Source organism: Streptopelia decaocto (assembly GCF_964273445.1).
Source record: "Streptopelia decaocto genome assembly, chromosome: 8".
Classification (NCBI taxonomy): domain Eukaryota; kingdom Metazoa; phylum Chordata; class Aves; order Columbiformes; family Columbidae; genus Streptopelia; species Streptopelia decaocto.
This window is the reverse complement of record NC_138662.1, coordinates 12,864,145-12,881,755: the sequence shown is the minus strand read 5'-3', so window position 1 is coordinate 12,881,755 and position 17,611 is coordinate 12,864,145. Positions and strand designations below refer to the sequence as shown.

General features: G+C 42.8%; 1 protein-coding gene across 1 annotated transcript in view; it reads left to right on the top strand.

Annotated features, from left to right (window-relative positions):
- The window catches only part of LOC309443243 (uncharacterized protein), a 35,342-nt gene that overhangs the window by 2,570 nt on the left and 15,161 nt on the right, over window positions 1-17,611 (top strand). The window contains exons 2-7 of the mRNA XM_082060008.1: window positions 2,605-2,764; window positions 4,335-4,426; window positions 5,431-5,663; window positions 12,802-13,038; window positions 14,409-14,486; window positions 15,747-15,963. Of these exons, the coding sequence (XP_081916134.1) occupies window positions 2,605-2,764; window positions 4,335-4,426; window positions 5,431-5,663; window positions 12,802-13,038; window positions 14,409-14,486; window positions 15,747-15,963 (1,017 nt within the window). The remainder of the gene's footprint in view (window positions 1-2,604; window positions 2,765-4,334; window positions 4,427-5,430; window positions 5,664-12,801; window positions 13,039-14,408; window positions 14,487-15,746; window positions 15,964-17,611) is intronic.

Here is a 17,611-nt window from a genome sequence, read left to right as displayed (position 1 = left end):
GCAGCCAGGCCTGAGCTCTGCCCTGACTTGTTTGGTGCTTGCATAAATGAAGGGAATCCTGACCTCTGCTGTTGGCCCAAAGCATCATCAGGCTGTAAAAAATGCAGCATTTCCTGAAGAGATTATACAATGTAAGATACAGGGTTGATCTTGGCATGTACTGCATGCTCCCTCTCCCAGATAGCACTTCTTGGCACTTGCGGTTTATGTTATAACACAGATTACAAAACAGCTGGAGGTAAATCTTGTTTTCCCCCTCCTTGACTGACAAGGGATTCTTGTCTGTTGCTTATCCAGAAGAATAACATGATGATTACTAAAATCCAACAGGATTATAAACATGCTTTTTCCCCCCCTAAATTAACAAAAAGCCTGAGAGTGCTTGGCAGGGAGGATGAGCAGATCCTGACCTCCCGCATCCTGCAGCTGTACGGTGGGAGCCCAGAGATGCTTGCTTGTGTGGTCGTGAAAATGCTGCACAAAGACAGTGTGTCTTCATATAACTTGTAGCTGGGCTGAGGGTTTAGCTGAAGTCAGCAAACTAACACGATCTGGGAAGGGGGTGATTATTCATGCGCTTGCAGTTAATTATAAAAATGCTAAAATAGATATAAGTCATCCCTATGGCAAGAGAGCAGCATGAGATGTAAATCAGGGGCTGCTATAGCTAATCTAAATCTGCCTTCATTGTACATCAGGTTGGGTTATTGCCTGATGCTGTTTAGATGACCCCTAAGTCTGGTCCAGGCTGACAATTCTCATGTAAAATGCACATAGATTTTATGTTCCTTGTCCACTTTCATATTTTTTAGTAATTTGGATAATGAAAATTGATGAAGTTGTCTCAAAAAAACATCAGAATTGTGTTCTTAGTAGCTACACTCTCCTGTCATGCTACCACTTGGCTAGAAGCTGACAGAAGGCCAGCACCAAGGCTGGGTTAGAACACCCATAAGACCCAGTGTTTGGGGAATATATCCAAGGTAGCATTTCAAGTAGACAGGAAAGAAATGGTGAACAGAGAAGTTAGAGGCACATATATATACCTCTACTTTGCAGTCTGATCCTTTAATGGTCTTCCAATTAAAAGCTATTCCTAAAATAAGCTGTTGCATTTGCCTTCATACAGTCTTTCTGAACAGTGGGCTATGCGGGCGTTAACTATATGATATGATATGATATGATATTCTGATGTCCTTGGTGACTTTATACCAAAACTCTGCCAGCAGACCATGGGGTGGCTGGATGCCTTCTGCGGCATCCGTGACCCCACCAGAAACTCATCCTGGGATGGGGACACGGTACCTGCAGCAACAGCAGTTCTACATGGTCAAGAGTTTGCCCCACAGTTGCTGGGCTGGCCTGGGCTGGTCCTCCAGAGGAAGCATGTCCTCATTTCACCTGCTTCACTTAGTTGTCTGCAGCTTTTCTCTCACAGGGAATAAAATCCTGCCAGGGGCAATCTGCTCCACCCCAGTTATATTCACTGCATCCTGCACTGTGTCTCTGAACCTGGTCTCGCTGGTGCTTTCATAACCCAGCACATGCTCTTACACTTGAGGAGTGGGGCAGTTTTTCTGCACCATATCTCGCTCTGTGGGGCCATAGCTCACTGAGGTCCATTGTTGCATTACTGTCATATGGGTTTTCTGGGGTCTCAGGGTGAGTACAGTGCCATGGGCAGCATTGCTTGTTCCCCCATGGCAGGGTGATGTAGATCCTGCAGCCTTTGAAACACTGATGTGTTGTGCTTAACTGTTTCTCTTTACCTCAATAATCAGCTTTTGGCAGGGTTTGGCTTGTGGAAAGATGCTGAGACATGTGCCATGTGGTTCTGATGGGTTCAAGTATAGTTAGTTTTTGTGACCTGAGGAGCGAAGGGTTCAGGATGGTGCACCAGAAGAAGGTTTAGGAGGTTGCATTCCTGCCAGGAATTAAAATCAGTAGTTGGAGAGTATCTTTGATTTTATGCCATCATGGAGTTAGCACAACGATTTTTTTAAGCGTTTGTCCCTTCATCTGCATTAGAACAGGTGTAGTTGTATTTTAGGCATAAACATTACAGGTTGCTCTGCAGACCCTGGGCACAGGAGCCTCCGTGTCACATACACGTGTCGGGGGCACTCATGCACCCCATTGGCATGCAGATAGTGATGATCTTCCTTTTCACAATGCTAGACCCAGTGCCTACATGTCCTGGCCTGAGAGGATCTGCCTGTTTTTGCAAGAACTGTTTGAGAAGCACTGCGTTTTCTCCAAGGAAAAAGCTACTTGAAGGGATGGGTTTCAAATTAGACTGTTTGATGTTCAGCATTTGTCTCAGAGCTTCAAAAGTGAAAATTCATGATTTTGAAATATTTTTGTCCTTTCCTCTCAGAAAGGGATTCGCTGTGAGGAGGAAAGAGGGACAATGCATTCAATAAAAATTAATTAGAACTATAGTATTTTTTCAGTGTGAGAAGGTTGCCATAATTGTTTTCACAGTCCTTCAAAAATGTGGGTTTTTAAGAAAAAAAATGGCACTTGTTTTTTGCAGTCTTAATTCCTCTTCTGTTGATTTAAGCAGTTACAAAATCATGTTCTTCCTTTCATTTTCCATTTCAGAAACCCCAGCTGGACTCATTGCTGAGAACCTTCTCAAAGCCAAAGAAATAGCCATCAATGACTCTCGTGTTCCTGAACAGCTCAAGAATTACTTACAAAAAGCTCTTGATGTTGCTCTTGGACTAGACCCTTACCTGGATGCAATGGCAACTTCAAAGAGGTAGGGATACTCCTTTGTAGCCTTGTGCTTCTTTCTGTGATTGTAGGAATATATTCTTAGATTTTCTGTTTAGAATATGCCAGAAATGTGGAGGACAGTGGAAGAAGAAGGAGAGATAACTGCACTTAAGTATATGGCAAAGTGTGCATGGACGTGTGTGTCTGTGTGCACCTATGGCCTCGAGCAGAGGAAGTGAGAACAAAATGTCCTGACTCTAAATTTTGGATTATATTTTGCCAGTTGACTTTTGACTATGGCAATATCCTGTGAAAAATCAGCAAGCCAACATCCACACAGTGCCTGCTGAAGTGAGCCCCTGGATCAAACTGGTGCTGGGATAAATAAAGAATGAAGAAAATCTGCGCCTCTGGATCCACCCTATAATAACAGCCTTTATATGCAGCTTTTATCTCCAAGTGCTCGACAAACATTAATTAATCTGCTAACTAAATTACTCTAGTAACTAAGCTAATTAATTAAAGTAATTTAAGGTATCATTAATTCAGAAGTCCAACTGATACTCCCATTATTCTTTTTCGAGCTACAGTATATTACTCAGCCATGTGGGGTCTGCTAAACAATTCCCATTTATCAGTGTACATTTTGATATGTGGAAAAAGCCAGTTCTGTCTAAAATTGACAATGTGTAAACTGTTCCAGGCTGTGGATTACAGGAACGCTGAGCGTTCATTCTGTTGCTGAAATAATAGCTGATAGTTGTTTGACTTACGCTTACTGTACGATAATAGCTATACATTATCTTATTAAAGTTGTTAAAGCATTTGTGAGGGGCAGAAAAGAGGTTATATGAAATGTTCTACTCTTTAAGTCTTGGATTATCTGAGTGTGGCTGACACGGGTTATGAATTCTTTGTCATCTTACTGAGGAGTGTGGGAGGAAGCTGGGGAAAAAAAAAAAAGCTGAAATGGCTCTAAATTCTGCCCCGCAGTAACCAGCCGTTTCTGGTGGTTACTTTCTTCAGATAATCTAATCTGTCTGGGGGCTACAGATCTCTTCCAGTCATCTCTTCCCTTCTCTCTGTAATAGGTAGCATCTCACTTCATCCAGAGACATCGCTACAGGTCTGGCTTCTGTGAAATAGCACCTGGAGACACCCTGCTTTTCTCAGCTGTTTGTTAGGAAAACCTTTTTTCCCTGTCTTGAGAAAAATTTTTGATTTTACATCTTTTCCCTTGTTCTGCAATGGAACCTTTTTTTTGACTGAACAAAACCTGACCAGGGTAGCTGGACCCGTTTACACCAAACCAGCAGAGAGACAAACAAGAGAAAGATGTGGGACCGAACAGTGGGGAATGCTTTCCTTCGGTTCCACAACCCCTTTGTTCCACGCCCCTGTGACTGGAGTGGCTGCCAGCACCAGGACGGGCTTATTGCCAAGACAGATTCTCTTAGGACTGTAATTTAGGGATATTTGTAATGCTTCTGGGCTAATTTTTCATGCTAATGCACAAATGAACCTTTTCCAGGAGTTCCCTCTTGGTTGCTGTTGTTTTATGCAAGGTACTCAGATTTTGGTTGTTACTGTAATGTTGAAATTTCTTTTTCCAGAAAATCTTCACCTGACCATGGTCCAGGGGACACTGGAGGAACTGAACCCAAAGTTAGGCTGCAGCAAGAGTGCACCTCTGGCTCTTTGAATGGCAAGTTGATCAATCAAGAGGATAAAATTTCACCAGATTGGTATAAAGGTTATCACTGAAATTCATCATCCTCTACTCCATCTTGAGTGGGGAAAGGATGAATGCCATAGAAATGCTCAGAAAATGTGGAAAATTGCTTAAAATGGAAAATAAGAACTTCCTGAAGGCCTTCATCTTCCTTTTGCATGAGTTTTCCCTGTCTTTCACCTTGTGTCCAGGCACACATGCTCACACACACGTCCTTTAATTCACAGTTCCAGCCTCATCCATTAGCGGGCAGCAGAGATCATTGTCCTCACTACAAGGGGAAGGAAGGGAAAAATCCTGTTGGTTTGGGTTTATTAGTATCTGATAGGGATTTACATGCTTTTGCAGTGGAGGTGGCCTGTGGCCAAGCACTGTACCTTTTCATGTAGCAATACCCAGGCTTGTATCCCCATATAAAGCCTATTACACTAAATCTATTCCCAGATTCATTCTTCCCAGATGTTCCCATCTTTTGAGCAATATATCATCACAGTGAAGTACTCTTATAATGTATTACACTAATACATTGTTCGAAGGACACCACTGATGATAAATTTCTTAAATGATGGTGCTGTCTAGGGATAATGACTCTAAGAGCAAATGCAAGGTAATGTAGTGGTTTTTTTTTTTTTTTTTTTTACTGGCTTCAGGAAGGAATATGGAGACATCTTAAAGCCATTTTCATATGGGGGGAATGTTTAAATATGCAATATTTCAAGCACTATTTAACAAGCACTTGAACAATAGCAGCATTGACGATAAAGGTTCTACATTTAAAACCAGTCCCTTTATTCTGTTGTCTTTTAGCTGCATTTTAGATGAAATTTTGTCAGATTCTGTTGTTAAACCCTTATTTGAAAGCATTTTAAGATTTTTTTTTCATGATTGCTTGAAAGGTACATCTATTTTCCATTGTGAACAGGGTACGCTCTTTCCTATGGTTTTATTTTCAAATTTTCATTCTTGTCTTTCAACAGGGCAAATTTTTAAGATGTTTGTTCATATGATCAGAGCCAGGAAGATTTTACTAATTGGCAAGCTTAAAGGTTACAGTATCCTCGCTATCGCAGAAGAATTGCCAGATGATGGCAAAATCTTTGCATGTGCAGAAGCGCCATATCTTGGAGTGAACAGCCAAGAAGCATTTGATTATTCTTCAGATGGTGAAAAGATAAGCATGCGAGTGGGACCAGTGGCAGACACTTTGGAGGTAAAGTCCATTGGAAAGGATGTTTGGGAGCTCTTGTGCAGAGCAGATTAAAGAGTACCAGGCAGGTCCTGTTTCCTGCCCACAACATGCTGGATGGTGATCCTAGATTGTTTGCAAAGATGTGAACACACTCTTGCGCTGAAGTTATTTCTTGTTCATGACAATGTATGATGAGACAGCTCCATCACACAATATATCTTTTTACCTTTTTATCTAAAATACTGCAACTTTTTGATCAGAGGAATCACAAGCTCTAAATGCAGGTTGATAAGCTTCAATAGCAGAGTTTTACTTGATGTGGGTGGCCTTTGTTTCAGGGTCTCTAATTCCAAATATAACAAGCTGGAAGAGTGTATCTGTGCCCTGCTGAGACAGCTCTTGAAAAGGACAGCTCGCTCCCAGTATTCACAGGAATTGGGAAAGCCCTGAAGTAGTTTGTAATTCAACCACAACCTCTCGCTTATTTTCCTCTACTGAAAACACTGCAGGCAATTAGACCCCAAGTTTCTCAGTTCCAGAGAAATGTGGTAAGCTTCAGACATGCAAATGAAATAGCTGTGTTTGTTTCGTTCTGATTAGTGACTTTGTCCCAAGAAAGAGAAAAGCTTATGTTTGCTGGCAGCTAGAGGAGTCTCACCTTTAATTCTAGTTTATGAATCTCCAGGATGTTGTGGCAGGTCCAGCATGCTAACAGATGATGCCCATGCTAAGTTCATTAAATGTATAGCCCTTCTGTTATTAATGCAAACCAATTTGATCTTATTCCCTTTTCAATCTGGATGTGTCAGTGTGAGCTTGACTGTAACGTTATTTGCATTAACAGGTACCATATTTGTTTCTAAAATGAAATGACCAGGAGCTTTCTGACCTCTGGTTTTCATGACCTCCAAGTTTGATAAGAAAGAAACAAAGACCTTTACCAAGTATATGAATAAACGAAATGTTACAGATCACCTGCAATGTGCAGCATTTAAAATCCCAGCTCCCTGCAGTGACTGTGAAATTAATTGAATTGCTGTTGCTCTCTAGTGCCCATTCTGTGCAACTGACTTACTGTGACTGAATTAAAATATCTAGAGGCAGGCAGAGTACATGCTGCGCAGAGATTAAAGAAAGGAGTAAAGACATGAAAATTAAATCCTTAAAACAGAACGTTGCAATTGATTTTATATCCTCCAGTTGCAACACGAAGGCACATCCTGACCCCTGTTCTGCAGGTACTCAGGTCTTTGAATACTCTTGGAGCTGATGGGAGTGGATATGCTCATGTTCAGCGGGAGGGATCCCAACTCTACAGACACCTCTTTGTACAGGATTTCTCCACTGAGCTCTGAACTTTAGCCACTCAACCTGGCAGATATTTTGTCATTGGTATAAGGACAAATAGGATTGTCTTACAGGTCTAAATGACAAAGTGGCAAGTGTGGTGGCCTCTCTGGTGCCCTGGCATGTCGGGGTTGTTGGGGTTTGCCTGGCTGGAGTGGGACAAACATACCTGGATGCATGGAAGGGGCTCCGGCTTTTCTATCATAGAGAAGACCAGCTTAGGCTGGAGAACAAACAGCCTTCTTCTACTGCCCCATGGGCATGCTGAAAGGCAGGAGGATGACGCAGTTATGGGCAGGAGATGGGGAAGGGCTAGCACAGCCAGCTTTCACAGCTCAGCTTCGTGGCAGAGATGGAGAATGGTGTTTCTGTCCCCCATTGTCTGCAGGGAGGCCAGTCTAGAGCAGAGCTGGTTAAGAGATGCTGAAAAGTGTGGTGAGATTCAGGAGAGCTGGAATAAGCTCTGGCAAGGATTGTGTTTGCTGTCTAAGGTGTCTGCAGCACGAGGTTTCATTCCTCTGCCCCTGCAGAAGTTAGAGGGCAGAGACAGTCACCCACTGACAGTGGCGCAATGCTTGCTCTTTGGAGATGGCTGCTGTAGCTTTCTTGCTGTGGTGACTATGGCTGAATTTTGCTCTCAAGCTGAGTGCAATAGGGCAGGATTAATGCTTATCTGCTGCTCCTCAAATCTCTGCAGCAGTGCAGGCTCCTGGAAGCAGAGGATTTGCCTCACTACACTGGCTCTTTCCGAGCACAAAAATGTCCATACGATATATATAAATAACACTACCAGGCAGGGAAGTCCTTTTCAGCTGCCTGAAGCTGTGATTCAGTTAGTCCAAACTCTCAGAAGGTATATGATGTACTCTTGTTTCTGGTGTAAAACTAGTCTGCTCGAGAGTTACATCCTAGCCTCAGATAGAGGATACCATCCAAGTGCTGCAGAATGTGTCCTGTGCTGCATCCACATCTGCTGTTGATGCCCTTTACAAGAAAAGTTGCCAGATGTTGCAGAAGTTGCCCCAAGGACGTGACACATCTGTGCCTGTGTATCTCAAACAGTGGGGCCTTTGTGGGGCCCATGTAGCTCTGGCTTTTTCACCTACAACCGTGGCTCATCAAGGCTGTGAGCAAGCAGAGAGAAGTGCAATGGCAGCACATCAGTCCACAGTGCCACCTTGACCAGGGTTTCTGAAGCCTCTTACTGCTCTTTTACATTAATACACAGTATTGGCAGGGATGCCCAGGTTCCCTGTATCTTGTCCCATCAGAGCCAGCTGCAAAACATCTGGAATACTGAGCTGTCAAAGTATGCAGGCAGGAACTGCAGAGCTCAGGTATATAGTGGGGTTCACTTGGCACCTGAGGGCACGATGGAAAAAAATCCACCATTCCCACACATGTGGGACAGGCTGCCAAGCCAGGTTGGGTCCCCACCAGAGCATGCAGATCACACAGAGCATGGCATAAGCCTCTGTGCCCAGTGACATCAGTAATTTTTATATAATATTTTGAAATGTGGACTGAGGGGAAGCCTTTCCTTAGGTTCGGTGTTTGATACAGGTGCTTTCAGTGGAAATTAGCGACCTTTTCAATGTGTGCTGGGCCACCATTTAAAAACCTTTCCCAACAAGCTCCTTAAGCCTAAACTCTGTCATGCTGTGCCTGAATAACATGCCTTGCCATGCATCAACTGTGAGGAAAAGGCCTGATCCTTCACAAAGAGCTTCCTTTAATTCCCAGTGGACTTTGGGTTGAACAATGGATTCAGGATTGAGTCTAGAGGGAATGCAGAGTACGAGGAAATTATTCCTATCCATGATTTTGATACTTCCATTTTAAAATCAAAAACACAACACACAAAACAACGGTGTCTGCAGCAGATTCTGCTGATTGCAGGGCATTGTATAAGCATGTCAGGGTTTTCTTTTTTCTTTTTTTCCTTCCTTTTACCAGACAGAATAGGTGAAGAGGTTGAGCTGCAGATCTCATTTCTCCTGTTTTGCTGCTTGTGAAGTCTGCCAACAGAATCCACCTTGACAAAGTCAAGGACTCTGCGTTTAATGTTGAACTGAGTGAATAAATTATGCATGAAATTGTGTCGGAGTCTCTAGTGTGCAGAATTGCTCCTTTTGATATGAAAGGTTAATTCAGAAAGGAGTCCAAAATAGCTGGAAATTGTGGGGATAAGTGGATAGTATTCACTGTTGTGAGCTGTTATTACTAGAAATTGCATTCCCTCTCTAGCATCCCTAGAGATTTAGCTTTGCCGGTGAATATAAACTGTACTCACTAGAATAGCATTTAGGAGTAACAAGAGTGTATGTCCACATACAGTAAAATATTCTAATGGTGTTTTAAAAGGAAGCTGTACTTTTTCGTGTATTCTGTGTACCCTAAGGATGGATTGCTATTACATTTAGATCAAGAACAAGGCATAGGGAAGGTAATAAGTTTTGAGTACATCTTTATTACAAATATGCTGACTGTATGATCCATATCAAAGGAACTGGGCAGTCATTTTTTTTTCTGAGTGAGTTTGTATGTACTTTAAGAGAGAATGTTGTCTCTGATCAGGACTCCAATCAGGTTTTCTCCCAGCTTTGGCAGAAGATTCATTCCTGTTTTTATTTGGGGTGTCCTCTCCTCAATTTTTGCCATATCTATCAGCAGTGCTGCTGTGCCCTTTCTCGTCCTCACTTTTGGTGCATCTCCTCCATGCAATGCAGTGCTACAAGTTGGTTTGTTCTTTGGTTTTTTTCTTCTTTAATCCCAAAGGAAGTCAGTGACTCACTGTAAGCAAAAGCATTGATTTTAGCCAAATTTGCTCTGCATTAAGACACTTCTTGTTGCCATCTGTTACTGTCTACGATGTCTCTGTAGCAAAGAGCAGGGATTGCATTGTAAACATGTAGGAAATTAGTTTCAGTGGGATATTTTGCAGGCAGATTATTTCCTTCTGGATCTCAGTTTTCCTCACAGTTGGAGATGTTTGGGCTCTGCCTCTCTCCTAACAGAGGACAAAGGCATCTCCAACATGCTGTGAGGTCCCAAGCAGTGCCAGGCCCAGTCTGTACAGAGAGAGTAAGGGTGGTCAAATCCCTCCTCCCAAACCCCTCATCCATTCTGAGAGGGCCAGCAGCAAGCTCTTTTATCCTCTCCATCACCGCGCTGATATTTCCAGTGCTTAGCTTCCCAGTCAGAGCTATGAGTAGAGCAGTTTTTTCTTTCTGGCTCCCTTGGTTTGGCAGCAGGTGCTGGCTGTGAGGAAACCCTCCACAGTGTGGCACCCTGGCCATGGAGACCACCTGTTGAGATGAGCCATGCTCAGCTAGGCAAGGAGCTCCAGGAAACAGAACACTTCACTGTTCCCATAGCTGTTACCCTGTCATGTAGAGGCTGCCCCAGCAGCAGAGCTGGTTCAAGGAATTTCTTGGATTCTCTTTATAGGTCTGGAGCTGTTTCCAACTAAACATGGAAAATGCAACGGCAGTCTTGAAGCTGTGGAAATTAGAAGCTCAAGTGATGGCAGGGTTGCAGTATGAACTCTAAGTCAGTTATTCAGGTATTTTCATATAGATGCCTAGTTCTAGGTATCTAGAAGAAATGAAGGGTGCCTGACTCACCTTCATGGCTGGCCATCTAGGACTTGATGAACTGGCAGAAGAGAAATGCCTTCCAAATGGTGGCCTTGCACACACAGACAGTGCAAGGACAAAAAAGGCATGTGGTGAATACACATACAACACGTCCCTCCTGGGATGAAAGCTATAAAGTTAAAAGGTGGTTTCTCTGTATCAGAAGATAGATAAGAAGGAGATAAGCTGTCAGCAGGTAGGTAGTACAGAAAGAGAGCTGAAATGAGAAGTCCTGCTAATATCCGAAGGACTATGCAACTCCATATGGACCTAATGAAGTCAATGCATAGAAGTGAGATTCTTTTTCATTAGGGAGCCATACCATGGAGCAGTAGTAACATATGTTCAGAGATGGACACATCTGCTTCTGAATGTTTGCCCCCCACCTCCTCCTCCCGGGAAGGTTACAAGTCAGAAAGTAGTGATAAGTCATGATAATTACTTGAATTTGGCTTTGGCTTTTCTCTCCGGGGAATGAGACCTCTACTCTCTGTTCCTGATGGACTACTCCTCCCAGCTTTCATCTTCTGACCTTTCCTGAAGTATCTACCTTGGATAAGCTGTCTGAGTTGCAGCCTAATATAAGATGCTCTTCCACAGCAGCAAAAACGTTCCTGCTGCTTTCCCCTAATACAGTCCAAGAGGGTAACAGGGTAAAATTGTCTTACTGGTCGTGAAATGAAAACATGAATCCCAGAAAACCAGATGTCCTAGTTTCTACTATATTTATTATAAATCAGCATCTATTTGGCCTTAAGGTCTTCTTTCATTATAGTGTAGTATCAAAAGGTGTCATGAGTGCTTTTGGCAGAGCTTCTGTGCTATCAAGCATCTGCTTGTTGATAAGAGTGTTGTTAAGTGTGACTACCCAGGCTCTCACGCAGACTTAATTTCTTAACCACTAACAAGTTCACAATTACAGCAGTTTGCACAATAGCGTAATTCAGAGCCTGAGTGATCCACTTCCCACTATTTCCTTGTCTGAATGACACACTCCCTGCTTAAGAAAGGCTCCTGAAGTCTCTCTTTGGGAGCCATCAAACTCACTCCCGAAAACAAATTAGTTTTTCACATTCTGTTGCCATTTGTTATTGATGCTTTCTCTCATGCATCTCAGGGGATCGCTCATCACTCATTGTGCACAATGTCTCCAAACACAAAAGGGAAATCTGGACGCAAGAACTGCTGTTAAAAGTTGTGGTAGAAACAGTGAGTTCTGGAAAACATAATTGTTTCTCTTTTCACTCAAAATGCCAAGACTTGAAAGCATTTCTGCTTGTCGAGATAGGTGGATGAGCCGTTGTCTCATTGTAACGCACACAGATGCAGTTAAATAGTCCCAGATGGAATCTGAAATATTCCATAGCAGCCTCTTGGGCAGCAAGTGCATTAACTGCCACAGGAGAAGGCTGTAAAGGCTCCCATCTGGTCATCCATCAACACTTTTATACATTATCATCAGCAGCCTGCTTGGAGGGAAGGTGTGCCACATTTCTGAAAATCCAATTAGATTATAGCAGCCAGTTCTCTTTTATCCTCTCTGTTGCTGATCCATCCAAAGTATTTTTTTAGATTAAAGAAACACCATTTTCCTTCATAGGAGCTGTACTGCTTTTTCTCTATCATGACCTGTTCTTCTATGTGTTTTATAATTCTGTTATTAATTGGGATTTCAACTATTTGCCTGCTACTGAAGTGGGACTCCCTCGTTTGCAGTTCCCAGGATCAGCCTTATGCCTCTTCTTCCCAAAGACTGATATAATTGCCACTTTTCAATTTGTTGATAGTTTATCTTTTGAGAAGAGAGAACTTATTGTAGCACCTCAGCTACAGGATTTGATGCCAGTCCTCTCCCTTATCCTGATGGATCAATTCCCTTTGTAGATATGCAGAGGTTTCTGCTGTGACTCTCATCACCACAAGCTGGGATGAACCATCCTCTTTTATAGCCTGATTTTCTTTGAGAGGTTCAGAGTTTTCAGCACGAACATAGCTGAAGAGTTCTTTGCAAAGCATGGAAAACTCACAAGATCTCCAGAAGTATTTCTAGCAACGTTAGCTTAAAAGAACAGGGTTCCCTCTGGTTTGGATTTTATAGAAAGGAAATTTTAATGGCAAAACTTTACATGTTCAGGTAAATAATTAGTGTTTTCTCCAACATAATTTTTTTCCAGGCATTACATGCTGAGGATGAGCACTTTGATATAGTCTTTATTGATGCTGATCAAAGGAATGCTGTTAACTACTACAGCTTTGTCATGGATAACCACTTGCTGAGAATGGATGGAGTGATCTGTGTAGAGAATACACTCATGAAAGGACAAGTCTACCTGGAGAACATATCTGATGAAAATGTACTAGCTGTCAGAAAATTAAATACAGTGATTAATTCAGATCCTCGTGTTCAGCAGGTTAGTGCAATGCAATTGGTTAAGGTGCCCATGGTACTGTATCTATGGATTTTGCAAAGTACTGTTTAAAAAGTTTCTTTTGTTGGTGTCATTATCTGTGGGACCTAAAATGAACTCAAATTTTATTATAATTCACCTCACTTGAGCTCTATGTATGAGTTTCTATATTCAGAAACGGTCTCTACTTGCTGTCTACATCATATACGGTGTTAAAGACAAGATAAAAGTGGAACACTTAAGAGTGAATAATCAGCTCTACAGTACAACCAAGGAACAGCTGCTCTGCTTTAAAGGTTCTGGAGGCTGCAGGGCATCACCAGCACAACAAGAGTCAACAAACTCCTACTCCAGCGGGAGAAAAAAAAATCGTAATAGGATGCATAAACAATATGCTGTGGTTTTAGAGGCAAAATTAGACAAATATCCTCCAGGACTTTAAAAATAGGTGTAAATTATGCTACCCTAGGGCAGTCGCCACCAGCCTGCAAAGGGTGCCCTCAAGCCATGGCTGCACTGGGGTGCCACTGAGGATGGCTGGACCCTCCCTGTCCTTCTGCCCTGGCAGGTCAGAGCCATGGTGGGACAGGTGAGATCTGCCACCTCACTCCCAGGCACCCCTCCCTTGCTGCTCCTGCCCAGGAGGTTTTGGTACCTGCCCCATAGGCTTAAGGTTCTTGTCTATCTGCAGGTCTGATGGCCTCTGGAGATGCCTCCAATGATTCTGTATTTTTTTTTCTGTCATCAACATACCAGTAGCAACAGCTTTTATTTGTAGAAGAGGAAAAAATAGTGATAATTTTCCATGTCATGATCTTACTTTTAGCTGTTCAATTCATGTAAATAGCATGCTGTTTCCATGTCTAATGTTCTAATAGTTTGATGTTGATGTTGGATCTCCAACACTGAGTGCAGCTTTCACTGAAGTGTGGTAATAGTATCAGAGAAGATAGGTGGCAAAATCCACTGACATTAAGCTATGGGTGCAGGACAGATGTTCTAGCAAGTGCTGAAGAACAGCAAACTGTTGCTATTACTGTTTGGTGAGCTCCAAGAATACAACAGGAAAGCCTAATGACAGCACTATCCAGGCAGTGGGAACCCAGAAACCTCAGCAGCTGGCAATGATTTAGAAAACAGAGATACAAAGTTGCATTTTTTCCTGGCATTTGTGGAAGCCATGAGTTTGGAAGAGGAATTTGAAAAATACAAATGTCTGACATGTTTATGTTGGAAGTAATTTCAGCTAAAGGGTAGGAGTGGGATAAAAACTGCCATGGCCTAAGGAAGGAAGGAAAGATTACCCTTCACAGCAGCGATGGAAAGCCAGGTACAAACCAGCTGAGAACTGTGTGTATGTGTTATATTTGCAGATCATTTTACCAGTGCAGAGTGGACTGAGCATCATTCGAAGGAGCCTTGCACCTCCAGATGCAGTAATTCAATCCAAGGTGTGTATTTCCTCTCTGTGAACACTTCTTGGAAAATTTTGACTCTACTGAGGACTGTGACAAAATAATTTCCAGAGGTTTTGTGGTGAGAGCTCCAACTCGCATTCTGTTGTGCCATGGTGCTCTGCAGCCTGGAGTTACCAGCTCAGGGCTTGGCACATATTAGCCTTGCTAGTCCAGGGCTACACTGAAGCTATTAAATGCTTATTCCCTGCAAAGTGTTTTGGATCAGCTATGCTGGTTCTGTGATAAATCTCCAGAGCAGCTGGCTTGCTGCTGGCTGGGTATCTGCCAGGTGCTCTCTGGTCCTTCCCGTGCAGGGGAGCATGGGCAGACAGAGCTGGGGCCCAGCTGTGATGCACCAATGCAATATTTCTGAAGTAACATGGAGTTTTTGTTTATTTTTCCACAAAGGCAGCACATGATGCCTTCCTGCTCTCTCTGAGCTGAATATTTTAATGGCCTTAGATTTTGCTTGTCATGTGGAAAAGATGGTGCTTTTTTCTTTTTTCATTTTATGTAGTGGGCATCCTCCAGCTGTAATTAAATTCACATCTGGAATCATAATGACCTAACTCGGTAAATCCAGATCCAAACATCCTGATTGTTTTGCAGTTTCTGAGTGCTCTCAAAGCTTCACCCACTGGTAATTCCTGACATTTCAAGCTCAATATTTTAAACATCTTGTATTTTCCATTTTGATTCCAGTCGGGGGAAATGATGTATGGCAGCTGATCAGATGACAGCTTGGTTTAAGTTATTGGCTGATATCTTTATTTGCGCACCAGCCTTGTGAAGATATTTTGATTGCACTTCACTTGAACCATATCCTGCCTTTGAGAACTTGTTCTTAGCTTCCTTGTCTTCCTGGAGCCAGCTGATCCTTGAGGGCAGGATTTGGCCCTGTGGGGTGAAAAAGCTAGAGGACTTAATTGGTCATCTTCTTCTCTCATGGGAAGATGAGTCAAGAAACATCATACCCTACTCTCACATAAGTGGAGTGATCAGTGCATCTCCCCACACCCCAGCTCTTGTTCCCCGTTGCCTTGCACCTTAGTGCATCTGTTGAGACTAATATCTGTGGAGATAAGGGTGCTTTTCAGCTTGAATTAGTCATATCTTTTGCGTTAAATAATGGGTCAAGAAGACATGGATCCCCATGTGTGTTCCCACTTCACTCTCACAGGCAGAGTCCTTCATAGCTGTCACGTTACTGAGCTTTACACCTTATTGTGCGATGTATATATGTTTTTGTTTTAGAAAGAAGTGGTGTGGGATGACGTCTTCTGGGGTTATAACAGGCGCAGCATCCTTGACCGGCTGCGTTTGGATGACAAGGTGGCCTATGTCACAGGTGGAGGGCAAGGAATTGGAAGAGCCTTTGCTCATGCATTGGGGGAAGCTGGTGCTAAAGTAGCCGTTGTGGATCTGGTCCTTGCAAAGGCAGAAGCGGTGGTGTGTGAGCTCAACCTCAAAGGTAAGCACGGGGCTGACCTGCAGGTCCTGCTGTACACAACCCAGTGATGAGTGTTGTAATGGGCTGCTTTGCTTGTTCTAACCTGATCCTTTCTCTGCAGTGTGGTTATCTTCCATCCAGCCTGGATAGGGAACACATTTAGAGCAGAGGATTTTCAAACAGCAAATACATACCATGGTCACAAAGCTTCTCCCGTCTCAGGAAACAGTCATTAATATCACATTATCTGCTAGAGTTATTTATCAATATAAACTCAACCAGAGGGGTAAAGCGATCCAAACGAAATTCCTTACCAAGAGTGCCCAAAGGTAACATAACAGTGACCCACAAATGACAGGGACAAAGGGCCACCTCTTGCACATGGGGTCTGTATAAACTGTGTTGAACAGAGATGGTGTTCCTCAGAGTAAATCATACAGCAGCCGAGGCACTTCAGGCTTCACTAAGGGTGGATGACAGAGATTTCCTATGAACTCATTAGCACACATCCATTCCCTGGCACCTCTTCTGTATCTAATGTCTGGACCATGAGTGAAAATACCAAAACAAGGTAGAGGTAATGTCAGCCTAAATCTCTCATTGTGTCCCCAAATTGAAACAAATCCACTATAGTTCTTTCAAATATGCATGCAGGGTCAGATGCAGGAACAAAATACTAATAGACGTAATAACTAAAATCCAAAAAAAGAGGTAAAATCCTCTACAAGCCACTTATATCTTAGCAGTAAAAACAGAAAATGTGACATAAAATTGGATTTTCCCCTGGAGTCATGCTAAACTGCAATTGTGAAGGGGAAAAAGAAAACTGGAAATATAATTTAATGAGAAAAGAGAGGAAGTGTTACTCATTTGATAATTCCTTTTGTAAGATTACAACCAAGCCTTCGTCAAAGTTCAATACTTTATTGCCTCTAAAGATGGAGCTTAACACAGGAAATTTTCATATTCCTGTTTGGATGCAGTCACCAATATTTATTCCCAGTCTTGCTTCAGAAAGGGATTGTACCATTGGAAACCATATTCTCCAGCAAAACCACCCCCTGCAGATGTATTTCTATCACTCAGTCTCATTCAGCTTCCTCAGGCAGCGGTGGGGAATGGTTCAGTTCTGGGTTTGATGCCATTCTGAGCCTCCACAGAGAACATCTTAAACAAAGAGTCCCGGTCTGTATAATCCCAGCTGTAATAAGCAGGAGACACTTTAAGTATTAGTGTAATGGATAAAACCTTGATTGCTGGTCTGATCCTAAGTAATGACCTAGAAGAGAAAGTGTCCATCTCCTATTACAAATTCTTGACTCATCCAGTCTCTCCTTCCCTGAAGCCTTTTCATTTTCTTATGCACTGAAGCCATATGGCTTGGCACAAAGTAGCTGTGCCCTACAAGTTAACTTGCCTTTTGGACATTTTTTCACAGTGAGATTCTGCATACCAAGTAGAGTTATTCAGATAGAAATGGGCTACTTGATGGAGCCATGACACTTTGGATGCCAACAGCCTGTTTGAAAACCAACTTAACTTTTCTCCAGGGCATTTGCAGTAGGAGTTTGATCTTCCCTCCTTCAATGGCTGTCCTATATCTCTTCTCCTTCACTGATGGGCTGCAAGCCCAGAAGAGGTGGGGGGAGGGTTGTTACAAAATGCAGTC